At 35.5% G+C, this 26,079-nt stretch overlaps 1 protein-coding gene across 6 annotated transcripts in view; it reads right to left on the bottom strand.

Annotated features, from left to right (window-relative positions):
- Positions 1 to 26,079, bottom strand: part of CCDC171 (coiled-coil domain containing 171) — a 398,768-nt gene that overhangs the window by 181,924 nt on the left and 190,765 nt on the right. For all 6 annotated transcript variants that reach the window (XM_007969189.3, XM_073021619.1, XM_007969191.3 and 3 more), the window contains 3 exons: positions 12,080 to 12,306; positions 11,089 to 11,271; positions 5,479 to 5,664 (listed from right to left, as the gene is read on the bottom strand). In XM_007969189.3, coding sequence (XP_007967380.2) covers positions 5,479 to 5,664; positions 11,089 to 11,271; positions 12,080 to 12,306 — 596 coding nt within the window. The remainder of the gene's footprint in view (positions 1 to 5,478; positions 5,665 to 11,088; positions 11,272 to 12,079; positions 12,307 to 26,079) is intronic.

Here is a 26,079-nt window from a genome sequence, read left to right as displayed (position 1 = left end):
ATCTGCCCACCTCAGCCTCCCAAAGTGCTGGGATTACAGGAGTGAGCCACTGTGCCCGGTCCATGATTTTTAAATTATGCATAATATAGGAAGATAACTTCCCTAACCCAACAAGGATTATCAACTAAAAACCTACATCAAATTTCCTCTTAATGAAGAAATCTTAGAAAGATTGTCTTTAAGACTGGAAACAAGATAAGGATGCCTACCACCTCTACCTCCACCCAACACTTTATCCTAGCCAGTAAAGCAGCAGAAAAAAAAAAAAAAAAAACCTAAAAGGATAAGGTTTGAAAACAAAAAACAAAACTATCACTATCAGATTAATATTACTGTCTATGCCCTAGACAGTATAAAGCACTAGAAATGACAAGAAAGTTTAGCAATGCAGCTGCATGTAAGATTAATATTATCTGTCACGCCTGTAATCCCAGCACTTTGGGAGGCCAAGGCAGGTGGATCACGAGGTCAGGAGATCGAGACCATCCTGGCCAATATGGTGAAACACCGTCTCTACTAAAAATACAAAATTAGCCAGGTGTGGCGCACACCTGTAGCCCAAGCTACTTGGGAGGCTGTAGCAGAAGAATCACTTGAACCTGGAAGGTAGAGCTTGCAGTGAGCTGAGATCCGGCCACTGCACTCCAGCCCGGGAAGAGTGAGACTCTGTCTCAAAAAAAAAAAAAAAAAAAAAAAAAAAAAAAAAAAAAAAAAACATTAATATATGTCCATCTATTCATTTTGCCTTAGCTTTTGCCTAGAACAATGGAATACTACTGATTATCCCTTTCAGGTTATTAAGCAATTTCTTAATGTGGGAGCTTTAGGTTCAAGCTCCTATCTGCAGGTGGAACCCAAAGCTTAGTCTCCTATTTCCAGGATGAATATTGGTATAGGTTGAGCATCCCTTATGTAAAATACTGAGGACCAGAAGTATTTTAGATTTTGAATATTTTTGCATTTTGGAATGTTTGCATTATTTATATACTTACTGGTTGAACATCCCAAATCTGATAATCTGAAATCCAAAATGCTCCAATGAGCATTTACTTTGAGTGTCATGTCAGTGCTCAAAAAGTTTGATTTTAGAGCATTTTGGATTTTGGATTTTCAAATTAGGGATGTTCAACCTGTATTTGCCTCCAGGACAAACCTAGCATCTACTCAGTGTTAACTTTGATTTCCACATACTGATGTTTGAAAATACTGTTGTTTGTTTTTGTCCTTGGAGATTTCCTTTACGTCTTAATGCACTGCATTTATTGCAGGGAATGTCTAATCCAAGATTTAGCTGTATTAAAACAAAAGGCCATTCTGAGGATCCAGTCTAAAGTATTATTTATAAAAACTATTACATATAAAGGAATGATTTAGGCTGGCCACAGTGGCTCACACCTGTAATCCCAGCATTTTGGGAGGCCAAGACAAGGGGATCGCTTGAACCCAGGAGTTTGAGACCAGGACTGGGCAACACAGGGAGTTTCCATCTCCAGAAAAAAAAATTTTTTAATTAGCTGGGTGTGGTGGCATGTGCCTGTAGACCCAGCTTCTTGGTAGGGTGAGGCAGGAGAATTACTTAAGCCTGGGAGGTCGTGGCCTGTGCAACAGAGTGAGGCCCTGTCTTTTAAAAAAAAAAAAAAAAAAAAAAAAAAAGATATGATTTAAAACAAAATTCCCAAAATGTTAAGTGATAGATTTCAGATTATAAATCACAGATAGTTTGTTTTTTTCTTCTGTATCCACATCTTCTACTTATGATCTTCTTTTGTTTTTAAAAAGAAACAATATACTGTTTTTTAAAAGAAGTTATGCACACAACATATTTAAAAACTATTTTTTAAAGCATTACTGAAAACACAACAGAATATTTAACAAGCATACACTTGCTTTTCAAACAGAATCTTAATTCATTCTCATAAACATCCTATAACTTAAGTATCATTATCCTTATTTCTGCAGAAGAGGAAACTGAGGCTCAGAAGGTTAAGTAATTTGCCCAAGCAACAGAGCTGGGATTTGAATTCAGAAATACTTGTTCCAAGGCCAGTGCTTTTTCCATTGAACCATGTTGCCTCCCACAAGAGAGCATTTTCACATTACCACCTGCTAGTTCTAATTAAGAGATAGTAATTAAACAATTCTCCACTCCTGACAACAATATTTAAGCTATTGGCAATTTAAAAAAATTAACATGAACATCTCTCTATCTGCTGGAAGATATTATAGCTAAACACAAGCTGTAACAGAGAAAAAGACTTCAATATGACACAGATGCATTTCCAAAGCATGGTTCATTACATTATCTATTAATAGGACATGAAGCATAAAAATGTTGTTTAATGACCAATATACTTATAAAAGTTTTCAACTCAACTAATAATAAAAGAAATACAAATTAAAGTAACAAGGACATATCTATCCAATTGTCAAAAATGTTTTAAATAGTAACAGCCAGGTAGGGCCAAAGGTGCAATTCTCATATATCTTAGGAGAGAATGTAATCAGTAGAGACTTGCTGTAGGCCAATTGATAATATGTACATTATTTGAATGTATGTGGTTTCTGACCTAGTAATTCCTCATCTAGGAATTCATCCTGATGAAATAATCACAGATATTTGCATAACATTTAGATACCAGGTTGTTCATCTTAATACTTACTTATAATAGCAAAAGGAGGCGGAGAAGCAGAAGAGAAAAAAAGGAAGAAGAGGAGGGAAAGGAGTGACAGAAGGAAGAAGAAGAGTTGGAGGAGAAGGAGGAGGAAGAAGCTGGGATAAATCCAAATCTATAATATCAAATTAGGTTAATAAATTACGTACAGTACATTGAAGTGATTACTAGAAGTCACGAGTGGGGATGGTCAAATGTTAATCAAAGGGTACAAAGTTTCAGCTAGACAAGAAGAATAAATTTTGGTGATCTATTGTACAGCAAGGTAAGTATAGTTAATAATAATAATGTATATCTCAAAATGGTAAAAAAAAAAAAAAAAAAGTGGATATTAGATGTTCTCACCACAAAGAAATGATAAGTATGTGAAAAGATGAATGTTAGCCTGATTTGAACATTCCACAATGCATACATGTAGCAAAACATCAAAATATACCCTAAATGTATGCAATTATTTGTCAGTTAAAAACAAAAAGAAAAAATACACATCCAAAAGAATTCAACCAGCCATGAACTGATGATACTGTCACATGTGTCCATATAGAAGACCACCTAAACAGGCTTTGTGTAAGCAACAAGTCTGTTTATTCACTTGGGTGCAAGTGATTTGAGTCTGAAAAGAGAGTCAGCGAAGGGAGATAGGAGAGCGGCAGCTTTGTAGGACTCAGGTAGGCAGTGGAAAGTTACAGTTAGAAGTGGTTATCTGTTGTCAGCAGGGGAGGGGGTCACAAGGTGCACGGTGGCGAGATCACAAGATCCATTGTCCTGGAGAAGAACGTCATGATTGATCAGTTAGGGTAGGGCAGGAACAAGTCATAATGGTGGAATGTCGTAAGGTGGGTTATCAGTTAAGGCAGGAACTGTCTGTTTCACTTCTTTTGTGGTTTTTCGGCTGCTCCAGAATTCTTGGCTCCTACAGGCCATCTGGACGTATGCGTGCAGGTCACAGGGGTTACAATGGCTGAGCTTCGGCTCAAAGGCCTGACAAATACCACTATACTTATTAGCATAGAAAGAAATCCTTGACATGGTGTTTGAAGAAAGTAAGTAAAAAACAATATGTATAATAGTATGATTGTATTTTTATTAACCTATATTCAGTTATATTTCTATATTTGTAAAACATAAAGTCTGGAATATATCTATCAAAATGTTGATGCTGGATATATCAGGTGATATGATTTAAGATTATTTTAATTTTTCTTCATCTATATTTTCTTATTTTTCCACAATAAATATTTATTACTTGTGTAAAAAAAAGTGAAAAAAAAATTCACAGTCATATCAGTTGGTAAGCAAGAATGCTCACAATCTATTACTAAGTAATACAAGTAAGTTTCAAAACAGTATATAAGTATGTTCTCATTTATGTAACAAAAATAATATGTATTATGTTGAGCCATTTGAAATTGCTGGCATTTGTCTAGTTTTCACTTATAAAAACCGCAATTTCAAATTGTTCAATTTAATACATATATTTGGAAAAATATACTCTAAAATACTAATACCATCCTGGTCATTTTTTTCCTCTTCTTAAAGGACATCTATATTTTCCTCTTTAAATTCATGTGTATTTTCTTGCTTTAGATTTCAAATTTTTCTAATTTTTCTGAAAACTAAATCCCAGTTTCAACATTTACAGGATACCCTGGGCAAGTTTATTGAAGTCTCTAAATTTAAACAAACAAAAAAAATATCAAAATCATAACAACAGTACCTACCTCACAGAGGTAGTTTAAAATGAATAACTCATGTAGTGACAGTAACACCAAGCCTGGCAAATGGACGCTGGAACATATGATGTGGTGGTTAGGAAGATGGATGGAAATCTGACTCCCTAGATCCATTACTTACTAAGAAATGTGTAAGTTATGTCACCTCTCTGCATCTGTTTTCTCATCTATAAAACAGGAATAATCCCATACAGTTTGTGTGATGAGTACTGAAGTGTTTTAAAGTAGTTAGCATAGTGCCTGAAAAACAGGAAGTTAACAATAAATAAAATAAATATTTTATCATTGATCATAATAGTATTACTAAGATATCAGAAAAAATAGATATATTTGTATAAGTTAATACCAACACTGAGTTGATTAATTGTATTAAGTATGATATCCTATATAGAGGCTATATTGCTGTTGTTTTCCCTGGATTTAGTTCCATTCCAACGTATATAATCTCACTAGTGATAAATCCACAAGTTTTATAATCAAAAACTAGAATTCTATTATACTTTGTAGGCAACATTTCCAGAAAGTACTATAGTCCTAAATCCATTAATGAAATTTTCTCAACTTTTAAATGATAGCTTCTCTTTTTCCTTTGAAATACCTTTACCACAAATATATGACAGACAGAACTCTTTCTAACTAAACCTCCCTCCTCCCCAAATATGTACTTATATAAGAATCAGACCCAGACCAAAACCTTCCAGAATCCAAAAGATGTGTGGAGTTTCCAAAGTCCATTGGGTACAAAACAGAAAAGGAAAACTCTAAAGAGAGGAAGAAATAAGGAAGATAAAAGAAACAAAACATTTACTGTTAATTTTACTGTTAATAATAATTGTTATTATTACTGGAAAAGATCTTTGTTTTCAACTAGCAAGTAAAGCCTACTTTTACCTTCTCAATACATGTGAATGCAGGCTTGTAACTGAGGTCTTAGAACCATGTTTCATTCTATCCTCATAGAATAAAATTTCACATCTTGGGATCTATTCCTATTCAGGAGATATCATAATTCCCTCTAAGATCCACGCATAGATAAAATATTCCTTTATGCAAATATCCCTTTATTCTCTTACCTTAACAGCTTCTCCAAGAGTTTGGTTTTTGTCAGCTTCCTCACTGGAGTGCAATTCAAGTCTATAATTCAATTCCTGTAGTTGTTGTGCCTGTTCATTCAATAGCATTTGTGCCTGCTGTTCCCGAAGTAATGCATTATTTAGCTCTTCACATGCACTTTCAAACTTCTCATGGGTGATCAATTTCTGTAAAAAGTGGGAGGGGGGAGAATCAGTTATAAAGCTAACTGCATTGTTATTATTTCGTCTTCAAAACTAAAGGAATATAATACAAACATTTCTAGGCATTTGATACATTAAAAAAATATAATTAGCTTTTCTTAATTGCATAAGTCAAGATAAAAATACTACTGTGATTTTTAAAGCACAATAGCCATACTTAGTTTTCATTTTCAGTCAAATAAAATCTTAGAAAACTCATTTAAAATTCCAAATAAATCCATGATGCTCAGTTTGTTTTCATACATGAACACTTTTTATAAAGATTACGATTGTGGGAATTAAAACCTTTAACAACTTCTTTGGCTTTTAACTGATCACCTAAAAGTTTGTGTTCAGTGTATGTTATTATTCAGGTCTCCCCAGTCAAATGTCTTCTCCTAGGCAGGTCTTACATATCTACACCTCTCCAACTCCCACTCACACTTTTATACCATCTTGTTTTATTTTCTTCACAGCCACTGTCATTATCTAAATTCATCTCACTTTTTTTATTGCCTGTCCACACCCTGCCACCAACCACACATATAAAGGTGTAGCTCCACAAAGCAGGGACTTCATTTAGCTTTTCACCCAACCGAGAAGAGTGCCTGGCACTCAGTGAGTGTTCAATATTTGTTGTATGAAAGAATATTCATATATAAACATCTGCCAACAAAATCCACACCATAATACACAACATGGTTTTTACAATATCGTGCCTGCTTTGGAGGGCACAGTACTCTGCTCTGGAATAACTGACAGTTCTAGATAGGGATGTAGAATCCAGGGCAAGACAAGTTTATATTATCTCCTGTTCAAAACATTTAAACAAATGAAACAGATACGACAAACAACAGAGACATAGTGAAGTGTAAAAAAGAGGAAGGTTTCACAAAAGGTAGATAACTGAGAAATATATATGGAAAACTCAAGGGAACCATTCAGGCCACTTAAATACACAAGGTATACATGTATCTATTTAAAATTTCTAACTTTCCCATTGTAAAAAAGGATTTGAGGTGCATTAATATCATTCGCCGCAAATATAAAGCAGGTTGATTTGAAATTTCAAAAAATTTGGGAGGAAAAAGCAGGAAAAACATCCTTTTCATTCTAAGCATCTAGTAATTATTGTAACTGAATATAGACTTTGTCTTTTATTTTTCTGACAAATAAGGCAAAAATAGAAATGTGCATAGTCACAGTTTCCTCGTGGGCCAACAACAGCAAGCATGCAGTTCATATAAAGAGAAAGACTTTTGCTGAAACTAAGTTTTAGGATAAATCAATTACATGGGTCCTTCTATATTATAATACACAAGCACTCAGTTTTATTTTGGCAGCAGGTACCTTGCCTGCCACTTCCATGAAGCAACTGTCTTTTAAAACTCTTATTTCTCTTTTTAAGGGTGCATTCCTCAACAATTTAAGAGTGCATTTCTCAACACTGAAGAAATTTCAAAAGCCAATAGTGTAGCATAAAAACAGATGTCTGATGATTTACCTAAGTTAATATAAACTACTGAGAATGATCACAAGGCACAGAGGAAAGATGCCTCATTTTCAAAGAGTCACCTAGTAAAAGGTATATCTAATATGTCACTGATACTTGTATAGTGCTAGGATTGTACAGAACATTCAACTTTTTGCTCCCTGTTAAACAGCTGCCGAACTCTCCACATTGTGCTATTACAACCAAACCCTCAGCTTTCAAAACATCAAATCTAACACTCTCCTCTCAGCACTCTAGTTCTATTTCTATTTATTAACATCCCTCTATGCGCTGGGTCTTGTGAACATATATTTTTGTACCTCTTCTATCTTTAATGTATTGTGTTGTTTTAAATTACCACTCTTTGCCATGAGACCATTCTGTCCTTTTCAATTCACTTGACCATCAAGTGAGTAAGATCTTTCCATCAACATCCCCACCACTTTGCAGGACTTCCCTGTTTAACAGAATGTATGTTCCCTTCACAATCCTCCAAAATTTCCTCTTTACCTAAAAACTCAGGTAATTTTAGCCTCTTCCTTGTCCATCCATCCCTCCCAGAGACTGGCTCAATTCTGTTTATTCCTCTGTAAAGTAAATAAAATCAAGCAAGCACAGCAATGTAGAATAAGAAAGAGATGGTGTGTGAAAGCAAGTGTAAGGAGCTAATAAACAAACAAAGATCATGAGACTGGGGAAGTTAGCTGTTAAAAAACAACTGTCAGTAGATGGACATAGTATTCTAAAACCATTAAGGTACTAAATAGCTTTTGGTGAGCAGGATGTTTCCCTTTATAATTTTAAACCAACTATAAAGAAGCTATTTTATTCTCTCCAATATATTTTGTCTGAAATCAGTGAGAGACAAATGGTTGCAGGCACTCTCTCCAATTTTCTTAGAGGAAAATAGCATCTTTTTTTCATTTTTTATGTTTTTAATAAAACAACCCTTTATTAACACACCTAGGTATCAACATTAACCACTATCATGAAGTGGATAAAAGCATGAGTTTTAGAGCCACATGAACTAAGTTCAAATTCTGTCATTTCCATTAATAACTATACGACTTCAGGCAAGTTACTTAGTTTCTACACGCTCCAAAATCCTCATCCGTAAATTAGAAACAATAATATTATATATTATAATAATATAATAGTATGTGAGATAATTATAAGGACCAAATGAGTCAGTGCCTGTAATGTGCTTAGGGTCAGTGTCTGATACATGGTCAATATGATCACTAAATGTTAGAAACTGTCACATACTTCATAACTTATAATTGTAGGACAATATCTAAAAATTAAGTACTGGCCGGGTGTGGTTCACGTCTGTAATCCCAGCACTTTGGCAGGCCGAGGCGGGGAGATAACCTGAGGTCAGGAGTATGAGACCAGCCTGGCCAACATGGTGAAACCCCATCTCTACTAAAAATACAAAAAATTAGCTGGGCGTGGTGGTGGGCACCTGTAATGCCAACTCCTGCTGAGGCAGGAGAATTCCTTGAACCTGGGAGGCGGAGGCTACAGTGAGCTGAGATCGCACCACTGCAATCTCTGTTGGCCTGGGCGACAGAGCGAGACTCCATCTCAAAAAATAAAATAAGGCAAAATAAAGTAAAAATTAAGTACCTCTTCCCTCAATTATTATCCTATTTTTATTCCTACACTTCAAAGGAAGCAATTCACACTAAGCACTTCCTCAAACACGCTCCTAATTACTGCAAGCCAGTCATTCAAAAAAAGCCCTTACAAGAGGATTCTGTCACCTTCCACCAACCTTCCCTCAAACTCTAATCTTCTCCCTAGAATCTAGAAATTAAGTCCTGACTGCTTCTAAACTAACCAAAGATAAGATGCAAACTCATTTTCTTAATACTTAACTGTGGACTAGGAAATCAAATTGTGTAGAATATTTAGAATTCTTCATACATATTCCAGGGAGCAACATATGTAATGAATTTTCCAATTTTTACAAAAGCCATTATATATAATTACATATATTTATATATAAATATAAATACAGTTGACTATATTCTAAATCTCAAATTGCATAAATGACTGTGTCCATTTTGGTAGACTACCTCAATATCCCAAATTTAGCTGTTTATATGATACAGAAGCAAATCAAATGGAAGGAGAGGCATGCTTCAAAAGAATTCATTTTTAAAAGTATAAACATCTCTTTATTATTTAAGTAAAATGGCAAAAAATGGAAAAAATCACATATCTCTGAAAACGGAAATACTCAAATTTTGATACATCCACATGACATAGTAGTATTCACTTAACTGAAATGAAATTAATAATAAATGACAAAGGAAAATGATTACAGTACTTTAAGTGCATACATGTATACATATATTTATATGTCAGGATACAAACTGTATTGCAAAATTATTCCAAACTACAATTGTGCATAAAGGCATGCATAGGCACATATATACATAAGAAATGTGGAGAACAAAATGCATCCACATTTCAGCAGTGATTGATTCTGGGTGGTAAGATGAAAATGATTTTAACTTTCCTCTTTTTTAAAATAAATATTCTATATTTTTTTGTAGAGATGGGGTCTCGCTATCTCTTGAATTCCTGGCCTCCGGTAACCTTCCCACCTTGGCCTCCCAAAGCACTGGGATTATAATAGGAATAAGCCATCATACCCAGTCTAAACTTCCTTCTTAATACTTTCTTGTATTTTTACTTATGGTTGTCCTCTACAACTTTTATAATTAGAAAAAAAAGTTGAAGCAGCTCAGCTCATAAATTCTCCTTCTCTGAGCAAAAAACTAAGAGAAGGAAAAATCACGGTGTCTTGAGACATTTACTGAAAAGAAACCTATGGCTTAAGAGTATTTCATGATTCCTTGACCTGCCTAATTCATAAGAACTCTTTGCCCTTAGAAGGTGTATCTACTTGAAATAATAATTAACACTAGCACAATTACATTATCATAGGATTGATAACTAAACTACTATACCTGCTGCTGCCTCTGTTACTGCAAATGTTAAAACTGTAAATTCCAAATTAACCAAAAGATAAGCTTAAAAGCACATTTAAACTGAAGTTACAGTAGCAGTTTTAAGTTGTATACAGTCTTGAAGTTTCAGGGTAATCTTTTAACTCTATGTTCCCATATCCACATTAAAAACAGCAATGTTAGTAAGTATCCCAACTGCAAACAGAATATGTAGATGTCTGCAATATATTGTGCTTCACATACTTAGACATTTTGTTCTTGATCTAATGGTATTTGGCATACGGCCTTGCTTTTTCAGCTATTTTCTGCTTTTTAAAATAATACATATATGTCATTGATGGACGTTAGATAAACTGAACATTTCTTTGGAAAAGCAATTTGATTTCATACTAGTCTAATTTACTTAAAATATTCAATATAAGAAGGGAAGAGGCCAGGCACGGTAGCTCACACCTATAATTCCAGCACTTTGGGAGGCCAACGTGGGTGGATCAGTTGAGGTCAGGAGTTCGAGACCTCCCTGGCCAACATGGAGAAACTCCATCTCTACTAAAAATACAAAAATTAGCCAGGCGTGGTGGCAGCCACCTGTAATCCCAGCTGCTTGGGAGGCTGAGGCAGGAGAATCACTTAAACCCGGGAGGCAGAGGTTGCAGTGAGCTGAGATAGCGCCACTGCACTCCAGCCTGGGCAACAGAGTGAGACTCCGTCTCAAAAAAAAAAGGAGAGAGGAAATCTCTCTCCCCACTCCCCCGCCTGCCACCAACATCAGCAATTAGAGGCATTTTAGAAGGGAGGTTTTCTGAAGAAAAAGAAATGTTATTAATAGGGTTTTGAATTATTTGACAAAACAAGCGTAAGTTAAGGAAAAAAGGATATAGAGATAAAGAAATAGATATCACCAAAGCAATAGTTTCCTAAATGATATATACTTACAGATTGCTTAAATTCATTTAATTGCATTTGCAGACCCTGGGCTTTGTCAAGCTCCTTTTTCATTTCATTCACACTTCGTTTGAATTCTGTGACCTCCAAGCGTAGTGAGCGGCGCTCCACTTCTGCAGCATGCAGTCTTTGTGTAAATCCAAATATTTGCTTCTGCAACGACGCTGTGCTTTTCTGTTGTTAAACAAGAGCAATTTCATAAACAGTAACTACAGATTTACTAACAATAGCAATGACCATTTTACTAAATTAAATGTAACTCAGATCATCCAAAAACCAGTGCCAGTTATTATAGAAACGTAGAGGTGAAAACTTTATTTTTTATGTGACCAACAATTTGACTTATGAAAAATGAACATCTGAAGAAAAGAAATAATCTAGATAGCAAAAAATGAAATTGACAGCTGTTTAGGTCTCACACAATTCTGTTGCAGTGCATTTATAGAAAACAGTAAATTTAGCACTAATGTCATGCCGCATTTTCTTTTTTTTTTTTTTTGTAAGACAGTCTCACTCTGTAGGCCAGGCTGATGTGCAGTGGCAGAATCTCGTCTCACTACAACCTCCACCTCCCGAGTTCAAGCGATTCTCGTTCCTCAGTCTCCCGAGTAGCTGAGATTAGAGGCACAAGGCACACACCACCACTCCCGGCTCATTTTTGTATTTTTGGTAGAGAAGGGGTTTCACCATGTTGGCCAGGCTGGTCTTGAACTCCTGACCTCAGGTGATCCACCCACCTTGGCCTCCCAAAGTACTGGGATTACAGGCATCAGCCACCGCACCTGGCCCATGATTTTTGTATTTTGATATTTTGGACACTTATTTGGAAGTACTTTTATTTACCATATTAAAATTTTACATGAACTATAAAGAAAATCCAGATACATTCATGTACAACTAATAATTTAAACTACAAATTAGGCTAATTCAAAATTATACCTACAAGTTCTTAGGTTACTACTAAATGAAAGTGTATACATACCATAATGGGCACATGGCCACGCAAACCATATTTCAGGGCCAGTGTGTTTACTTTATGAAGTCCATGGGCCAGCCTCTGAACCAGGGAATCTTTTTCTACATATGTAATACTCCTGCTACTGTGCAGAGGTATACATTCCATTACCAGACTAATTTTATCCATGAGTTTTGCAAAAGAATTCTTGGCTGCACCTATGAGTAAATGTCCACAGATTCTGGAATTTGGATCTTCGAAGAAAAAGGAAAAAAAGGCACAAAAATGTGAATTGTCTCTTGTTCGTTTCACAACACTGCTGATCACATAATGAAAACTTTTTTTAATTATATAATTCCCATTCACCTGTAGTAATTCATTCAAAAAGTTCCTTCCCACATTATTTTCACTATGAAAAAAAGGAATTCAGAGAATAGCTCACCTACTAAAGAATACATCAAAAAAAAAAAAAAATCTGCATGTATTTACAGTATACCATTCACATGGAATAGTGATGAATAAAAATTCATCACTCTTTTCTTTGTTTTAAAACCTAACATAAATCCATTTTCTATTTACAACTACCGAAGCTTGTTACCTTCATGCCATACTATTTATATTCTCAGACAAGAAAATATAATTTGCCTTATTCCAAGGCAATTAAAATTTTACAACTACAATTACTTATTTCCCCACAGGATTTTGGTAATCATCCTTCTCATATAATGGACTTAAGGTTCCAGCATATCCAATATGGCCTGCTTACTGCTAGATTCATCAGGTCTGTAATTAATAATTGTGTTTAATGTTGATAAATAAAATTGTCAGTGCTCTTTCTACTAATTGGTGTTCCAGATAATGGTTAACAGGTTTATTTATGCCTTAATAAAGTCGTGTAATTTAGTTTTCCCTCTGCTAGGTAGGTCTTAATCTGTCATTACTTGTCTTATGATACTATCCATGTAAAATGACAGGCACAGAAAGATTATTTAAATTCATAATATAACATTCTACATTTTTAACAGCCTCTGCTGTTGGTGTTAATTTAAATCTTGTCTTTACATAATAAGCACAAAAAGCAAATTTAGCTAGTCTTACCAAATTAAAAATGTTTTATCCTTATAAGAATACATACAATTCAAGACTGAAGAGCAACACTGACTGAGAAGGTAATCAACCAATGGTTTTCCACGGCATAAAGAACTGTCTCATGGACACATTGTTCTAAAATTTGAGCTTCATTCTACTTATTTTATTCCTTAATGTTTAAAGACAAATTTTGAAATCTATGTAGCAGTCAGAATTTGAAAATGATCTTGCTTAGGAGTTATACATAAATAGGAAATAAAGTGAATAAAAGCATAATATCCTCCAGGTAAAATTTATTTCTATCAGTTATTGATGCATCAACTTCTAGGAATATAAATATAAGGCAATATAAGTTTAATTCTATACACCACTCATTATAAACATACTCTGTGACAGTCCCACGGACAAAAGACAAAGTATAATGAAAATACACAGTCCTTTTGTTAACGATCATATTCCTTAAATAAATAATGGATGAAAAAGAATTAAGTAGCTTTATATGGTAATCAACATATAATACAGAACACTGAGTTAAAGGAATTTACTAAAGTACTATATGAATTAAATAGGCCACTGTTGAATGAAAGAACAGTAAAATTTATTTTGTCTATAATATTCAATATAATACATCATTTCAATACCTAATATATATATGTATTCCCTGTTTCTCCAACTATCTTGCAATTATTTATCTGTATCTTTTTTCATCTTAATGAACTCTTTTTATCTTCACTGTGCCAGCCTAGCATACATGGGTATTTTTTACATGTTTGTTAAATTATATTTCTTTTTATGTCCATAGCTACTGCAACAATGCTAAACACAAGAATACCAAGAGAAACTAATGTTATTTATGATATGTCAAAGGTTCTTGTTTTTAAATAAACAATATAAAAGTTCATTATTTTAGAAAATTTCAGGATACAAAATAATTTTTTTGACAGATAAAGAGCCTTTAAAAGCAAAAATCAATTGTAATTAAATTTTAATAAATAGGCCAGTCACAGTGGCTCACGCCTGTAATGCCAGCACTTTGGGAGGCTGAGGCGGGCGGATCACAAGGTCAGAAGATCGAGACCATCCTGGCTAACACAGTGAAACTCTGTCTCTACTAAAAATACAAAAAATGAGCCGGGCATAGTGGCATGTGCCTGTAATCCCAGCTACTCAGGAGGCAGGGGCAGGAGAATCGCTTGAACTCGAGAGGGCAACAGAGCAAGACTCTGTCTCAAAAAAGTAATAAATAAATAGATAAACAAACAAACAAATAAGGTTTTTTACTTTGTCACAGAAATGTTTGTGAAGACACTGATCTGAAGGGTGATACTAAATGACAATATAATTCTGCAATGCATTCTTCTAAATTTTTAAGAAGCAAAAGTCATATGGTCTAAGTTCCTAACTGCTGACTCTCAATGAATTACAGTAAGAGCACTAAATAATTTATGCTAATAAACGAAACGTTTTTACAATATAGCTCACATTATACAGTACAGAAGGCAATTTTTTTTATTTCGATAGGTTTTGGAGGAACAGGTGGTGTTTGGTTATATGAACAAATATTTTAGTGGTGATTTCCGAAATTTTGGTGCACCCATCACCCAAGCAGTATACACTGTACCCAATGTGTAGTCTTTTATCCCTCATCACCCCTCACTCTTTCCCGAGTCCCCAAAGTACAATGTACCATTCTTATGCCTTCGCATCATCATAGCTTAGCTCTCACATATGAGTGAGAATATACCATGTTTGGTTTTCCATTCCTGAGTTACTTCACTTAGAATAATGGTCTCCAATTCAATCCAGGTTGCTACAAATGCCATTATTTTGTTTCTTTTTGTGGCTGAGTAGTATTCCATGGTATTTAGATACCAATTTTCTTTATCCACTTGTTGATTGATAGGCATCTGAGCTGGTTTGCAATTTTTGCAACTGCAAATTGTGCTGCTATAAACATGCGTGTGCAAGTATCTTTTTTGTACAATGACTTGTTTTCCTCTGAGTAGATACCTAGTAGTGAGATTGCTGGATCACACCACAGATTTACTTTTAGTTCTTTAATGAATCTCCACACTGTTTTCCATAGTGGTTGTACTAGTTTACATTCCCACAAACAGTGTAAAGTGTTCCCTTTTCACTGCATCCATGTCAACATCTATTATTTTTTATTTTTTTGATTATGGCCATTCTTGCAGGAGTGAGGCGGTATGGCATTGTGATTTTGATTTACATTTCCCCTATCTTAGTGATGTCGAGCATTTTCCATCTGCTTATTGGCTATTTGTATATCTTTTGAGAATTATCTATTCATATCCTTAGCCTGCTTTCTGATGACTTTTTTCTTTTTTTTTTTTTTTTTTTTTTACACAGAGTCTCGCTCTGTCACCCAGGCTGGAGTGCAATGATGCGATCTTGGCTCACTGCAACCTATGCCATCCGGGTTCAAGTGATTCTCTCACTTCAGCCTCCCGAGTAACCGGGGTTACAGGTGCCCACCACCACACCCAGCTAATTTTTATATTTTTAGTAGAGACGAGGTTTCACCACATTGACCAGACTGGCCTTGAAATCCTGACCTCAAGTGATCCACCTACCTCAGCCTCCCAAAGTGCTGGGATTACAGGTGTGAGCCACTGCACCTGGCCTAATGAGATTGTTTTGTTCTTGCTGATTTGTTTGAGTTCTTTGTAGATTCTGGATATTAGTGATTTGTCGGATGTATAGACTGTGAAGATTTTTCTCCCACTCTGTGGGTTGTCTGCTAACTCCGCTGCTCATTTCTTTGGCTGTGCAGGAGTTTTTAGTTTAATTATGCCCCCTCTATTTATCTTAGTTTTTGTTGCACTTGCTTTTGGGTCAGAGTGCAATTAATTCTATATTAAATACATGAAGAAACAAAACAATCCTCTAGTGATACAGTTGTAAAATTATTTGTATAATAATACAGAAATAAGAGGAAAAAAATAAAGTCACTAAAGTTCCTCATGTGTGCTTGTCTAGACTGTTGTAAATGTTTGGCTTGTTACATTTAACAAATTCTTATGTTAAATACTTTTGTTAATCACTTTCTTCCCATTTAATAAAATGTGTCTTTAATGAAAGAAGCGAACCCTATATTCTGAAATTACTTTTTCCAATAGAAGGGGAAAAAACATACATCTAGGGCTAAAATCTTCAAAACAAATTCATAAAGAATTGTTTTGACCAGTAGTTCTAAATCTGTGGGCTGCAGATCTTGATGAGGTGGGGAAGGAAGGACATTGAAAAGTTATTGAAAGAGTTCCACTGCTTTTAGCTGCAGTAACCATTGTGCATTTTGATCTTTATTTAGCCCTAATAAAATATATGCATGAATAATATAGATGCATGATATTGTGAGTAATAAAATTAAAAGTCCCTTGAAAACATTACATAAATCAACTACTACTCAAAATACACCTATCATGTGGAAGAGAGCTCAATCTACAACATTTTTTCTTATTAAAATGAAGTCCTCATACTCAAAGATTGAGAAATAATCCTTTAACCAAACAAGGTAATAATTAGTAATGTTTAAAATAATGTTAGTAATGAGTACAATAGTAGCAATAATAATACTGTAATAATGAGTAATGTTAATAATGTTAGTAATATTAATAATGAGTATTGTTAACTAAATTAAATTCCACCTCAGTTCTACACACTTGGTAACATTTTGTCAACCCTGACATCTCCATTTCCCTTGCCATATTCCCATTTCTTGTTATTAGTATTTCTCCAATTTGTTCCATTTTCTCTGTAGTCATGGCCATATCTAAGACGCACTCTTCTCTAGTCTTCCCCCTCTTCAATCCATTCTCCCCATAGTAGATAGAATAACTTGTAACACACAACTAGGATCTCATCACACTGCCTGCTTTTACACCTCAATGACTTTCTTCTAATCTAAGAATGGATTTTAAACTCCTTAAAACATGGCTCAAAAGCCCTACACATCTGGTCCCTACTTACTTTCGCAGGAACACCTTTCACTATTTATATGCAACTTTCTTTACATGCAACTCCTTTTAAGTGACCCCAATATATCACAATCTTAAAGCATTCCCTCTGAGCAAAATTATGCTTGTGTTCCAAACTGTTAATAATTTGAGAAATGTGAATGTGGACATCATTTTTCAAACTTGGGAGGCAAACATTATAGTAAGATGTTTGCTTCAAAGCAATGTTTTATCTAAAAATCACTGGGCAAAAACAGCCCACAAAACTACAAAAAAAAAAAAAGTAGTAAACGAATTTGTCTTACTGTAAAACATACAGATATACACTCATGAAAAAAGCAGTATGATACTGGTACTAGAAGAGAGGCAGAGACTAATGGAGTAAACTGGAAACACAGGAAATAGATCCGCGAACTTACAATAATTTAACATGTTACAAATGGCATATCTTAATCGGGAAAAGATGGATTACAGAATTTAAAAATACTGGTGCAAGCCAGGCATGGTGAATTACGCCTGTAATCCCAGCACTTTGGGAGGCCAAGGCTGGCAGATCACTTGAGGTCAGGAGTTGGAGACCAGCCTGGCCAACACAGAAAAACCCTGTCTCTACTAAAAATACAAAAACTTAGCTGAGTGTGGTGGTACATGCCTGTAAACCCAACTACTCGGGAGGCTGAGGCACAAGAATCACTTGAACCCAGGAGGCAGAGGTTGCAGTGAGCTGAGACTGGCCACAGCACTCCAGCCTGGGCAACAGAGAGAGACTCTGCTCCCCTCCCCCCACCCCCCCAAAAAAGCTACCTGGTCATCTGGATGCAAAAATAGTTTAATCATTTATTCACTATTTACAGCAAAAATAATTCCAGATAAACTCAAGATTTAATGTATCAAAAGTATTCTACTAAACTATGAGCAATACAACCTTGAGGTAAGGCTAGGCTTTCTCAGTAAATTACCAAAACAAAAACAAGAAATAAATGATTAATAATTTTTAAACTACATAAAAACATCACAAGCAAAATTAAAACACAAGCTGCAAAATTATTTGCACTATGATAAAGTGTTAATATACATGATACACAAGGAGTTTTTATAATTCCGTAAGACACAAACACACACCCCCAAATATGATCATAGTCTGATTATTTGTAGAATATGAATGGGCTTATAACAAATTAAAAGATGTGCAACCTAACTACCAAAGAATACAAATAAGTAATAATATAGTGTCTTTTGCCTTTTACATTGATAAAGGTCAAAGAGATTATCAAAATTTTTTGTGCCAAAGCTATTATGAGAAAACCAGAACGGTCAACACTGTTCATGAAAGAACAATGTAAAGCATACTGACAGTACTTTCTAAATGTAAAATATACAATCCCATTTCTTATGAATTTAGCCAAAGAAATAACTGCACAAGTATAAAATGATTTTATATACAAGTATATTAACCATAGTATGGCTGATTACAATATTGCTTAAACTGGTGAAAAAATAAGAAAAAATAAATACCCATCAACAGGAAATTTGCTGAGTAAATTACAGTAGATATATACAGTGCAACTAGCATGTAACTAAATACAATTAATGATATAGATTTATTTTATTGATATGAAAAGATATTCACTACCCATTGAGAGGGGGAAAAAATAATTACAATGAAGCATGATTATATGATTCCCTCATGTAAAACTGTGTGTGTGTGATTTTATTTGTACACATGTATGGGATACTTGTAGAGATCATCAAAATGTTAAGAATGGTTGGAGGTGACCCTTTGAGTGATTTTTACTTTCTGTGCAGGTTTCTGTATTGTGTGAAGGTTTTACGCTGGGCAAAGCATTTTTACAGAAATAACAAAACTATTTTAAAAGCACCATGCGCTACCTTACTCATTCATTCATTAAACAGCTAGCTATAGAATAGCTCATATATATAAGGGAACTGTGTTGGACCACGGAGAGAGGGGACGTGTAACACTAATTAAGAATCAATAACTCCTATTTCTATTGTATTATTTATTATTATACAAATGCCCCCAAATAAGAATATCCAGAAACATACTCTGATTCAGACAAATGATACTTCTGTTATCATTTTAGACAAATGATACATTTGTGCTGTATACACCTTTGGTAGTCTGGTGGAACCTATGGCTCCCCTTCTCATTTTAAATCCATAAGTCAAGAGATGTGGGATTACAAAGAAAACTAATTTTTCTGAAATACAGTTTTCAAAATATTTTGTTTGAGTATTAATCCATTAAGTACAAGACAGTACATTTAAAATATAGATTAAGTTAGTTTTTTAGAAGACATAACATAGTGAAAGTTTTTGCATAAACCAAATAAGAACATTGAACTTTTTGGGCAGTCTTCAACAAGGCATCACACATGTCATGTTGGACATCAAGTTTTTTTATATATATTTAAAAGTGATAAAAGTCCTGATTCACAAATACAGTATTTACTGCTACAAATGTAATTAAAGCTTCAATAGTTAGTTTTACAACATACTGGAGGACTTCTCACAAAAAGTACCAGAATTCTCCAAGGCTTTTAAATCCAAAACCTAGAGTGGTAAGTTTTTTGTCCTAAAGTCAATGAGTTCATCTTTGGCTAGATCAACATATTCAACGCAATTTGTATTGGAAAGGAAAGAACTACGAATCCATGGTTCAAATTTTATGCTATTTAAATAGAAGTAACTTCAGTAACTCTTTTGAAGGAGTTCTGAAGTCTTTCCAAGGGCTTAAGGCTGCTATTTCAAAGAAAATAACTGACAATTTCGTATTCAGAGATTACTGAAAAGCAACATAAACAAAGAGTACACAGAACCTCACTTTGATGGATGAACAACTAAGTGTGGAGTTGTCCTTTCACTTGGCCGGCTGTACTGCACCAGCATCCATTGGTATGGGGGAGACTATGATTACTTCCCATGTAAGTGATGACTCTCATGATTACTGATTAGTTAAGATGAGCATAAACTGCATGTGAGATAGCTGCAGTAACTGTATTACAATATAAAAGTATCTGTGACTTCTATTAGTACCAAAGTCACTATGCTGCTAATAATTATCATGGTCTACTGTTACCATTCATAATTGAAGGAACTGTCAAAATTCTGTTAGCAGATAGTGAAATGAGATGTAATTATTTTCTCATTCAAGTCCACAGACCATTCCCCCAGCTCTCCTGAATTCTACCCATGGACCCTTTTGAGAAGAGGTCTATGAACCCCTGGTTAAGAGCTCCCTTATCTAAGGAATATACTGCCCAATCATAAATCTATATTCTTGACCCTCTCTCTCTGTCAACTTAAATTAACAAGAAAGCTACATACCTGGACTACTTCAGTCAGAGAATGACAATATAATATTATGCTCTCAGTTTTACTGACAAGAAAAAAAATTCTGCATCTTCTATGAAATTGCATTTAACTGCAATGTTATTCAGTATTTCTAATATGATATCCATGTAATAAATTCCTTTTAAAGTTTAGTGACAGGAAAAGTTCTTTTTCATATGTTTGGAGACATAAGAGAGCATCTCGCTTCTGAAGAACAATAAGTAGTTCCGTTTGCTTAAATTGCAGGTTTATTATGGACAGCATTGGGAGGTGAGACTGTACAAATAGATGAGAATCAGGTCGTGAAGGGTGTTGTTTATCTAGCTGAAATGTTCATTCATGCGATAAGAAAAAAGGAACAATATTGCTGCTGATACTGAGGATAAAGATACGTGACAGATCAAGCACTGCTTACATACATTAACCAATTTAACCATCATTATAACTCCATGAAATGGTATCATTATTATAACCATTTAAAACCATAAGTGAGGGGGAAAGAATAATTAAAATAATCTATCTATAGAACGACCCAATTATACTGAAATATCCAAAAAACAACTAATAAGAAGATTACCTGAGGTTTAAATTTACTTCCTTACATACTCTTAAATGTTTTATAATATTCTACAATATACTGATGCTACTTCATTATTATTTCAATAACCCTCCTCCAAATGATCACTTTGCTAAATGAAGAAAGGCTGGGAGACAGAGAGAAAGGGTGGGTCAGTCTAAGAGAGGAATCATGGATACCCACTAGCAGGTTAGTAACACATGCAAAAAATGAGCTAAGACAACAGCAGTGGAGCTGGGGTAAAAAAATAACCCAATAAGAAATGTAGAATATGGAGAATAAGAGTAAGAATAAAAGTATGTTACAGTGACTGCCAGGTTTCTATTTTAGATACTATTTGGCAGATGGTCATGTCAATTACAAAGATAGTTTTCAGAAGGAAGTTTTGAGCCTAAGAAAATGGGTAAAATTTTGAATATGCTGAATTTTAGGGTTTTTTTTTTTAAGGAAACTCATAGGAAGATAAGTATACAAGCTTTCAGTTCAGGAATGAGGTCTAGGTTACAGATAACATTTGGGAGCCATCAGCACATAGATGGTAAATAAAGCCCTGGCTATACATGGGACTGCTCAGAACAACAAGGAATAAAAACATAGCTAAGTGGCTGGGTACAGTGGCTCACCCCTAGAATGCTAGTACTTTGGGAGACTGAGGTGGGTGCACTGCCTAAGCTCAGGAGTTCAAGACCAGCCAGGGCAACATGGAGAAATCCCTTCTCTACTAAAAATTTAAAAAAAAAAAAAAATTTAATGGCTAAGAAAAGACCGATAGTCAAAATCCTACGAAAGAAAGAAAGAAAGAAAGAAAGAAAGAAAGAAAGAAAGAAAGAAAGAAAGAAAGAAAGAAAAGACAAGACAGACAGAAAGAGAAAAAAAGAAAAGAAAGAGAAAGAAGAAAGGAAGGAAGGAAGGAAGGAAGGAAGGAAGGAAGGAAGGAAGGAAGGAAGGAAGGAAGGAAGGAAGGAAGGAAGGAAAGAAGGAAAGAAGGAAGGAAGGAAGGAAGGAAAGGGGAGGGGAGGGGAGTGGGGAGGAGAGAGGAGGGAAGGGGGAGGGGAGGAGAGGGGAGGGGAGGGCAGGAAGAAGGAAGGGAAGGAAGGGAAAGAAGGGAAAAGGAAAGGAAAGGAAAGGAAAAAGGAAAAGGAAAAGGAAAAGGAAAGGAAAGGAAAGGAAGGAAAAGAGCCCATAGGGCACACACGCACTGAACAGAAAGGCCCAACGACATGAAAGGAGGAGAAACAGGAGTGACATCATGTACATCAAAAGAATCTGGAAGAAGGAAGTGATCAGCAGTGTCAAATACCAAAGGCAGGACAGTGGTCTTTAAATGTCTTCACTAATGTACTCTGTAATTTTTTTTTAAACTATGTATGCTATGGTAGGAAGAATAATGACCTCGCTCAAGATGCCCACATCCTAATCCCTGGAACCTGTGACTGTGTTATGTTACACAGCAAGAGGGAATTAACAGTGTAGATGGAATGAAGTTTGCTAATCAGTGGACTTTAAAATAAAAAGATTATCTTGGATTATTTAAGTAGACCCAACATAATTACAAGAGTCATTTAAAGTGGTACACAGAAAAGGAGGTCAGAGTTAGAGAGAGACTTGCAGATGCGATGCTGCTGGCTTTGAAGATGGAATAAAGGGTTATAAACTAAGGAAAGCAGATGGCTTCTAAAAGCTGCAGAAACAATCAAATTCACCCTTACAGCCTTGAGAAGGAATATAGCCCTGCCAACACCTTGATTTTAGCCCGATAAGACCTATTTCAGACATCTGATCTCCAAAACTATCTGATAATAAATTCATGTTGTCTTCAACCAAAGATTATGACAAGTTGTTAGCCCAATAATAGGAACCTGGTATGTATGCCCTCACACATTTTTAAGTTGACATCTAAAAAATTTTCATCATGTATTTGTAACCAGTTGTATGCTGTAAATTTTGGCATTAAAAAAAAAAAAAAAAACCTGACACATCCCTCCTTTAAATATAACCAGTAGAGACCAGGTGCAGTGGCTCACACCTGTAATCCTAGTACTTTGTGAGGTCAAGGCAAAAGGATCGCTTGAGGCCAGGAGTTTGAGACTAGTCTGGACAACATAGTAAGATTCCCATCTCTACAAAAAACAAACCTTAGAAATCAGCTGAGTGTGGTAGCACACATGTGTAGTCCTAGCTACTCAGGAGGCTCAGGCAGGAGGATCCCTTGGGCCCAGGAATTCAAAGCTGCAGTGAGCTATGATTGCACCACTGTACTCCAGCCTGGGTGACAGACAGAGAGAGAGACCCTATCTCAAAAAAAAATTAAATTAAATTAAATTAAATTAAATTAAATTAAATTAAATTAAATGTAACCAAGAAAATCTAAATGCAGGAAGAGTTGGCCCTTACCATAATACATTTTTAAAACACATGAACAAGCTCTTCCCTAACAATCAGAAATTCTGCCTCATTTGTTTTCTCCAATATCTCATATTTCTATTGCCCTTCTGCTAATTTATTGTAATATGAAACTTACTACCCTATCATCATTTTCTACAATAAAAAAATACATATATAAAGTAAAATTGAAGCCAAGCATGGTGGTATACACCTATAATCCCAGCTACTCTGGAGGCTGAGGCAGGAGGATCCCTTGAGCCCAGGAGTTGGAGGTCACCTTATTTTCAAGCTAAAAAATTTCATGAATGTTGGCAAAAAACACAAGACTCCTGGGTGAGAGACAAGCGGCTTTGACACTCATGGCATAGGAAACAGCAGGAGCTTCATATGCACTACAGTTCCTCTTGCTCCCCAAGTCCCATGGAGGTGACACAGAGTGTCCTAGGCTAATGCTGTGCATGTCGTGGGTTTGTGTCATAGCTGAGGAATCCAGAACTTAGGAAGGCCAAATCTTTTACAATGAGCTGAAAACAAACCTGCCCGATCTTTCCCCCAAGGGAAACATTATTTTCATTATACTGGAAAGTAAACAAAATGTGTCCTCTGCTCTGGAGGGGGGTACTGTCTTCATTTTCCAAAGTTGTTTGCTACATAAACTTCCTTGAAAAGATAGCTAATAAATAAATAAATAGAAAGCTGTCAGTGCCTCTGCTCACAAAATATGCAAAAACACAAGACCTGTGGAGAATTTTCTCCCAACAATTATAACTATTCTCTTGCATATACTTTCGAGTTCCTTGCTGCTCTTTCTTTCCATTGTATTTACCTGGCAAACCCCCACCCTGATTAAATAAAAACCTCCTATGCCCTGACACCCAAGCAGTTGATCATCTGATGAACTTAATCTCCCACTCACCTGAATGATTATTTCTCACTTTCTTCGCTTCTCAAATAACTAATATCTTCTCACCCTCCTCCATCTCAATTGATAGTCTTATTTCACTAAATAGTAGCAAGCAGAAAATAATTTTCACATATATCTACTATCAAATCTACCAACCTACCTGCATCTGTACCCACATACTCTGCCTTCCCTCCTGTTACAATACCTAAACTGTTTGTGCCAACATTCCTCCCCACTTTTGTGCACTGGATCCCATCCCTTTCATCTACTCAGAGACTTTACATCTGCCAATTGTGCCTTCCTTCATGTATTAAGATTTTTTTTCTTTCATTCATTGAATCATTCCCCTTACCACACAAACACATTGAATTACCGCTCATCTTAAAACAAAAACCTCCCTTGACCCCTAAATATTGCTCCTGCTCCAACTCAATGTATCTGCTTGCCTTTCATAAAAACTGTCTTTAACACAACTCACTTTCTCTTTAACAGACTGCAGCCGGACTTTGTCTCAACTACTCCATCAAAGCAGTCCTTTCAAGGTCATCAGTTATCTCCATCTTGCCAAATTTGGATTCCTCAATCCTCATCATATTCACCTTAGCAGCAGCATTCCACATGATTAATTACACTCCTACTTGTGAAACACTTTATCTGGCTTATAGGTTACCATCAGGGTTCACCAACTAACTCATTGGCTATTCTTCAGAATCCTTTGCTATATCCTCCTCATTTCCTAACCTCTAAATGTTGAAAGGTCCACAAATCCTCAGAGCTCTTCTAGCTATACTGACTCCCCAAGGCAGTTATGTCCCACCCCAGCCAAAATCTGGGTGGAATGCAGGCTTCACTATTTTAAAAAAGCTCCACAGGTAATTCTAATGTACAACCAGGGTTAAAATCACTACCCTATATGACTTCATCCAATAGCACATGTTATTTAAATAACACTTATACTGAGAGCACTTACAATTTTATCTGTCATGACATTTTTCTTAAATTCAGATATCCAGCCACCTACTTGACACTTAGGTGTCTAATATATTTCTCAGACGTAATATGTCAAAAAAAACTCTTGATTTTCTCTTCCTACTTGTTCCTTCTCTAATCTCCCCATTTCAGTAACTCTTGCTTCAATTTACCATTTGCCTAAGACGAAAACCTTGAAGCCATTCTTGATTCCTATCTTTCTTTCACACCTCACATTCAACATACATCAGCAAACCCTATCAGCTCTATCTTCAAAATATTTCCAGACTCTAGCCAATAACCAATGCAAAGATGTTATACTATTCCGAGCTACCATTGTTCCTCACCTTAGAACACTGTACCCTTACTACCTACACCTTCAATTACTCATAGAAGTCAGAGATAATCCTTTAAAAGGTTAAATCAGATCTTGTCATTCTTCCACTCAAAACTTTTCCATAGTATCCCATCTCATCCTGAATAAAATCTAAAGTTCTTACCATAGTTTACAAGGATCTACATAATATGGGTGCAGGTGTTCACCCTGCCCTTGCTATCTCTCTGACATCATCTTCCACCTTTCTCCCACTATTGACTCTGGTTCTGCCACTTGGGCCTCCTTGCCATTCCTAAAAATATCAAGCACGTTCCTTTGTTAGGGTTTCCGCACCTCAATTCCCTCTGCTTAGAATGTCCTTTCCCCAACTACCACCCTTTCCCCTCAGATACTTTCATGGCTCATTTCTTCAAGCAAAACACAGGCTTACAGCCC

The sequence above is a fragment of the Chlorocebus sabaeus genome, chromosome 12, assembly GCF_047675955.1.
Source record: "Chlorocebus sabaeus isolate Y175 chromosome 12, mChlSab1.0.hap1, whole genome shotgun sequence".
In the NCBI taxonomy this organism is placed as follows: domain Eukaryota; kingdom Metazoa; phylum Chordata; class Mammalia; order Primates; family Cercopithecidae; genus Chlorocebus; species Chlorocebus sabaeus.
Note: the sequence above shows the minus strand (reverse complement) of the source record. Positions and strands in the feature narration are given on the sequence as shown.